The sequence below is a fragment of the Propithecus coquereli genome, unplaced genomic scaffold (genome assembly GCF_000956105.1).
Source record: "Propithecus coquereli isolate 6110/MARCELLA unplaced genomic scaffold, Pcoq_1.0 Scaffold156, whole genome shotgun sequence".
In the NCBI taxonomy this organism is placed as follows: domain Eukaryota; kingdom Metazoa; phylum Chordata; class Mammalia; order Primates; family Indriidae; genus Propithecus; species Propithecus coquereli.
Window position 1 is genome coordinate 5,115,065 of NW_012140080.1, and position 6,133 is coordinate 5,121,197.

At 39.1% G+C, this 6,133-nt stretch overlaps 1 protein-coding gene across 5 annotated transcripts in view; it reads left to right on the top strand.

The window, feature by feature from the left end:
* The window catches only part of LOC105807372 (cyclic AMP-responsive element-binding protein 5), a 381,115-nt gene extending 375,328 nt beyond the window's left edge, over positions 1–5,787 (top strand). For all 5 annotated transcript variants that reach the window (XM_012640747.1, XM_012640749.1, XM_012640748.1 and 2 more), the window contains 2 exons: positions 3,878–3,986; positions 4,899–5,787. In XM_012640747.1, the coding sequence (XP_012496201.1) occupies positions 3,878–3,986; positions 4,899–5,062 (273 nt within the window). In that variant the 3' untranslated portion in view covers positions 5,063–5,787. The remainder of the gene's footprint in view (positions 1–3,877; positions 3,987–4,898) is intronic.
* The last annotated feature ends 346 nt before the right edge of the window (positions 5,788–6,133 follow it).

Consider the following 6,133-nt stretch of genomic DNA (forward strand, 5'->3'; position numbering starts at 1 on the left):
CTCTATCCAGGATAACATAAGGGGTGCTAGATCACCATTGTTTTTTGTGGCTGAGTAGACCCCCATGGTATACATATACCACATTTTATTAATCCACTCATGTATCGATGGGCACTTGGGCTGTTTCCACAGCTTTGCAATTGTGAATTGTGCTGCTATAAACATTCCAGTGCAGATGTCTTTTTTATAGAATGTCTTTTTTTCCTTTGGGTATATGCCCAGTAATGGGATTGCTGGATCAAATGGTAGTTCTACTTGTAGCTCTTTGAGGTATCTCCATATTACTTTCCACGGAGGTTGTGCTAGTAGTTTGCAGTCCCACCAGCAGTGTGTGAGTGTTTCTATCTCTCTGTATCCACTCCAATATTTATTGTTTGGGGACTTTTTCATAAAGGCCATTCTCCCTGGAGTTAAGTGTTATCTCATTGTGGTTTTGATTTGCATTTCCCTGATGATTAGAGATGTTGAGGATTTTTTCATATGTTTTCTGGCCATTATTCTATCTTCTTTTGAAAAGTTTCTGTTCATGTCTTTGGCCCACTTTTAGATGGGGTTGTTTGATTTTTTTCTTGCTGATTTTCCTGAGTTCTATATAGATTATAGTTATCAGCCCTTTATTGGATGTGTAGCATGTGAATATTTTCTCGCATTCTGTAGGCTGTCTGTTTTTGTGATAGTTTCCTTGGCTGTGCAGAAGCTTTTTAATTTGATTGGGTCCCTTTTATTTATTTTCGTTGTTGCTGTAATTGCCTGTGGGGTTTTCTTCATAAATTCCTTGCCTAGGCTATATGATCTAAATAAGGGCAGATTACTTTTTTTCTACTGAGGATTTTTTTTTAATTTTGGATTTTTAATATTTGTTCACTGCATACAATAGCATATATAAAATATTGTACAGATGAAAGCATTTCTGAAATATGGTCACTCCTTTGGGCTTGGCTCAGATTATAGACTTGAAAACAGTCAACGATGGAAAAACATCCTTTCTCTAAGGGTAGATTTGATGTGGAAATAACCAAGCTCACTTGAGACTGAGTCTGGTGAAATAAGGTAAGCAATAACCTGAGCATAATTTTTTGTGAAATGAACATGTAAAAGGATTGACCTATTATTACTCTTAGAATAAGTGTCTATTCTATTGAGGATATTCATTGGTATTCATTTTTCAACCATATCATGGCTAAATAACATAATTACTGGCACATTCCATTAAGAAATATGTCCATACTCACATATATCTGTAAGTGATGGACACTTATCACAATATTCTCTGGGTTCTTCATTTTTACAGATCATCTCAACTCTCGGGGCCTTGGTTTCTATACTTACTCGATATTGGTTTATTAAGCAAGTGTTTTGCTGCTCATAGACAAAATGCCACTGAAGTCATATATTTTGTATGGGGCTTTGGTGATAGGCCAGGATACCACGTATGCCATTCAGAGCTGTGATTGGTGCTGTTTTGCAGTAAAACACCCTGATAGAAGCAAAAGGCTTATTGTGAAACAGTTTGGGGCGTGCCAAATATCATAGGCAGTGAGCTCCTTGCTAACTGTACAAACCCAGAGGATGGAATTCAGGGTGTTTTCTTGAGGAAGGGGCGATGAACACTTTGTGCCTGGGAGACTGAATGCTGCCTAGACAGGGTTTGACTGCCCAGGACACAGTGGGGGAAGAAATGGAGCCTAAATTCAACCTCTCCAAGACGTTCCCCAGATAGGATTTGGGTTTTTTTCTTCCAGAAGTATAAGAAAGCAAGAGAACCCAGTTTTCCTTTTAATACTTTTCTTGTTTGTTGTTTTCTAGGTCACAGTAGAAAAATGTGAACTTTATTCCATTTTCTAAGATCCATTATCTGCATTATCTGCAGCTGAGAGCTTCTGCTCAGGGTTCAGGTGTCCAGCAGTTGTGATTTCAGTGTTATGTCTGTAGTTCAAATGCAAATAATATGACATTCTATTCTGAGGCAAATATATATATTAGCACATCTTTGTTTCCTTTTTTTTTTGATTTTGTTTGTTTGTTTTGTTTTTAACCAGGGATTAAAATGGTCTAAGGTGACTTTCTTTTATATATACTATTTTATGCACAAGAGAAACTAAGAAAAACAAGGAAGGCTGTCAGAATTTAGATAGGCATAAGATCAGAAAGGAAAAGATTAGTGTTTAAGACTAAAATAATTTGTCCTAATTTATAAATAAAATTAATTTATAAATAAAATTTTCCTGCTGACCCTGGAATTGACAGGGTCACTTTTGGGTTTGACATAGCCTCTTATCAATCATACTCCTTTGGGGAGGGTACAATTCACCTTCATGAATGTTCTCAGATTTAAGAGCAATTTTCCTGTGTAATTAAGTGGTTTTATTCATCATTAAGGATAATTTCCAAAATAAACATTTTTACTTTGTAAAGTTTGGAAGATTAAAGGAAAAGCTTTTGTAGATGAGACTTTTATGACTTTGTCATTAAAGTTACTCCATATGTGGTTGCTTATAATGTATTGTACAAAGGAATTTGGAAATAGGAGATATTCTTTAAAACAGGTTTGAATTTTTTTTAAGTAGATTCTAGAATCCCGAACTTGCTTTCCTAGGTGATAAGTACATGCCTGAAAAGCCAAGTTCATATTGCGAGTGTAGATATAACTTAATGACAGCAATGTTAAACGCCCTTTTCTGTGTGCATGCTTTTTTAAAGTTTCCGACATGTGAAGGAAAATGCCTGGCAGGCACAAATGAACCTTGGCTAGAGAGAGGGTATTATTTGTCACAGTTTTAAAATGGCTTATTCAAGATAGCACTATGTTTACAGTTTACTTTTATCAAGTGGAAGCACCTTGGAGCCAACCATCTATTCTACATTTATATTTATAGACAATGGGTGCCAAGTCCATTATTCTACAAAGCTCTGAGCATGCCTTTGTGAATTACTACATAATATAGAGATTTGTGGCATTTAGATGAGTAAATAAGGAAAACGAAAAAAAAAACAAAAAAACCACCATCCACAACAGCCTGATATTGAGGAGGAAAAGAGTTTATAGACTGAAATTAGCCAAACTAATTAATGAATTCATCAAATTAAGTCAATCATGGCCCAGAATGTCGTTGCCTCTTGCCTGCCTGGGCTGATGCCATTGCACCAGTAGATAATCAACATTTGCATCACGTCTTCCACGCCTCCTGCTACACGGGCATCAGGCAGGTGGACGTGCTCTGCTGAACAGTAGCCCACGTGGGACATCTTTGGGGAAATCTGATGGTAGATCTGTCAGCTTATGCTGATTGCATTCCAGCTTGAAGCCACTCATCCTGCTACATAATTCTTCCCAGTACATGCCTCACATGCACTTTCTCCTCATCTTGAATGTCAGCCCAAGCTGGTGACAGTGATGATAGCCAAATTTATTGAGTGCTCAGGACCTGCTGAGCATTGTTGTGTTTTACATCTATGACCTCATTTAATCGTCACACTAACCTAAAGAACTCCGTACTCTCTTTATCCCCATCTTATAAATGAGGCTGCTGGAGCTCAGCTGGGCTCTATTTCCTGGCTAGCGTTATACAGTAAGTGTGGAGTAGGGATTTTCATCTCTGTAACCTGGCTCCAGAGCCCCTCACTTACGGTGTCGTCTGGCCTTTTAATGGGGTTCAGCTCATAAGTTAAAGCCTTGTCTTTTCAGAAAGCCCCAGTAAATGTGAGGGCCAAATTGAAGGCAAGCTACAAATTTTCAGATGAACCCCTCTAAACAATATTCTCAATGCCTTTCACACATAATGGAAAAGTTTGGCGATTTCATTGTTGAAAGTGTACAGGGCTTCTGGGTTTGTATTTTCTGGTTTTCTCAACATGGCTTTACTGTGTCTATTTCCAGAATGAAGTGTCTATGTTGAAAAATGAGGTGGCCCAGCTGAAACAGTTGTTGTTAACACATAAAGACTGCCCAATAACAGCCATGCAGAAAGAATCGCAAGGATATCTAAGTAAGTCACCAACTTTTTTGCTTGTTTTAGTGTCCATGTTTTTGCCACTATTTTGCACTGAATTTTACTGAAAGAGAAAAAGTAAAGTGTAGATTATACTCCCAGACAGATGTACTAGAATTCTTGGGTGGCTGCCAGACTGTTCTCCCAGGGTGATTCCTCTTTCCTGATCCCTCTCCAATATCATGCCCACCACCTCCTGGTAATTTCTGGCTACACCTTCCCTGGTATTTCAAGTTGTAAAATCCTACCAAATTCCAATTTTCTAACCAGTAAGAAAATAGCCTGCTGGAGCCCAGTTGTAAGTGGCCAAGCAGTCTTCTTGAGAAATCCGTGGGCTAGGAAATAAATCAGATGAATCCCATTCTGTGTCTCAGGATGTACCGCATATCACTTACTGGGCTGAAAAGCTAATGATCTGGTCACAGTTTACCAATAAGTACAGTGGACCCCTTCTTCTAGGCCCTAATTTCCGCACCTGGAATCTCAGCAGGTTAAAAGCTAGTTGAGTAGGGGATGGTGGGAGGAGCAGGGATTCATGGCTGAAGGTCAATTCATTTTCAAATAATTTTTTAGATTGAGCAACACAGATTCTCCCACCACATGTGAGTATTTTTCCACATTTGATATATGGATGGCTATTTGAAAATACGAGACGGGGAAGTTCACATACCAGGATTCAAACACATCAGAATCATTTCGCTGATCTAGAAAGCATGGCTTTGCTCGTAGCTGTAAACTGGGAAGGCATAGCTTTGTGATAACAGTTGGAAATAAAGCTTTGAAGTAAACTTCCGGAAGAAAATGTGTGAAACTCTTCTACTTCAAGTAAATGTCTAGTACTATGTTTCGGAGAAGTCCACACAAGAAAGAGCTATATTGGGGTGTGTGTGTATGTGTGTTTTTTCCTAGGTCCGGAGAGCAGCCCTCCTGCAAGTCCTGTTCCAGCTTGCTCCCAGCAACAAGTCATCCAGCATAACACCATCACCACTTCCTCATCCGTCAGCGAGGTCGTAGGAAGCTCCACCCTCAGTCAGCTCACCACTCACAGAACAGACCTGAACCCCATTCTTTAAAATGCACGGTCAGACCCGGCCTCCAAGAAGAGCTGTAGCATCCCATGGGTCCTTTCTTTTAAGGGCATTTTTAGAATTAACTCAGACCTGGAAGACTCCTCAGCCCTTCAGAGACTGGCTTTCATTTTTATAGTTATTATGGAAATGTTGTCTTTTATACCTAGTTATATAAGAAAAAAGGGAGTTATGCAATTAATATCTATTGGCTTGGAAAATGCTTTGGTGCTTTTCTCCAATTTTCTGGTACCAGTTACTTGTTTATAAACTGAACCTTTTCTGTATATAGTCATGGTTTCGTTCTTACCAGTCCAATCCTTTGCCTGAAACATTGAACCTTGTTAAACCACAGCTTTTAGGCAAACTGAGGCATACCTAGATGTCAAGTAAGACCCATCCAAGGTAACTGGGTAGGAAATCTGATGACACCATAACTCATGTTGAGTTTGCACTGTGATGTCACCAGGATCCCAAATAAACACACGGCCTTCCCCACAACATTTTTTTCCTCCTACTATAAAAAGGTATCAGCTCACCAATGTCCAGATAAAACCACCAACCATCTCGCCACCTGTCCTCCTCTTGGTCCACTTGCTCGAATGCCCAGTTTTCCTCTCCATTTCCACTTTTTCTTGGGCTCCCTGTTTACTCATCATTTTGACTTTCTTCCGTGTTATCTTGTTTCCCTTTAGCATTGCATGTGAAGAAGAAAATAATGTTTAAAGAAAAAAAAAAGGTAAACCTCAAAAATGTGGACCTAGCCATTGCCTCGCCTATCCGTCACCCACAGCCAAAGTTCATTCAACTCTTGCTTCTCACAAAGTAGTAACCAGGAGATGTTTAATGTGCCTGATTTAATGCTTTTAATAATCAGAGCAAATAAAAGGTGGTTTAATTATAGGTGAAGCACTGTTGAATGCCAGCTGGGGAGACACTAGGGAAGGGAGCTTTGTAAGCCTCGATTGTGAACGTCCAAATTATGACGCGGGGCTATAACATCACACCCTTGAATTACAACTGGTTCTATATGGCCTCTCTATAATGTTGAAAATCCATGTACTATATAATAATTCA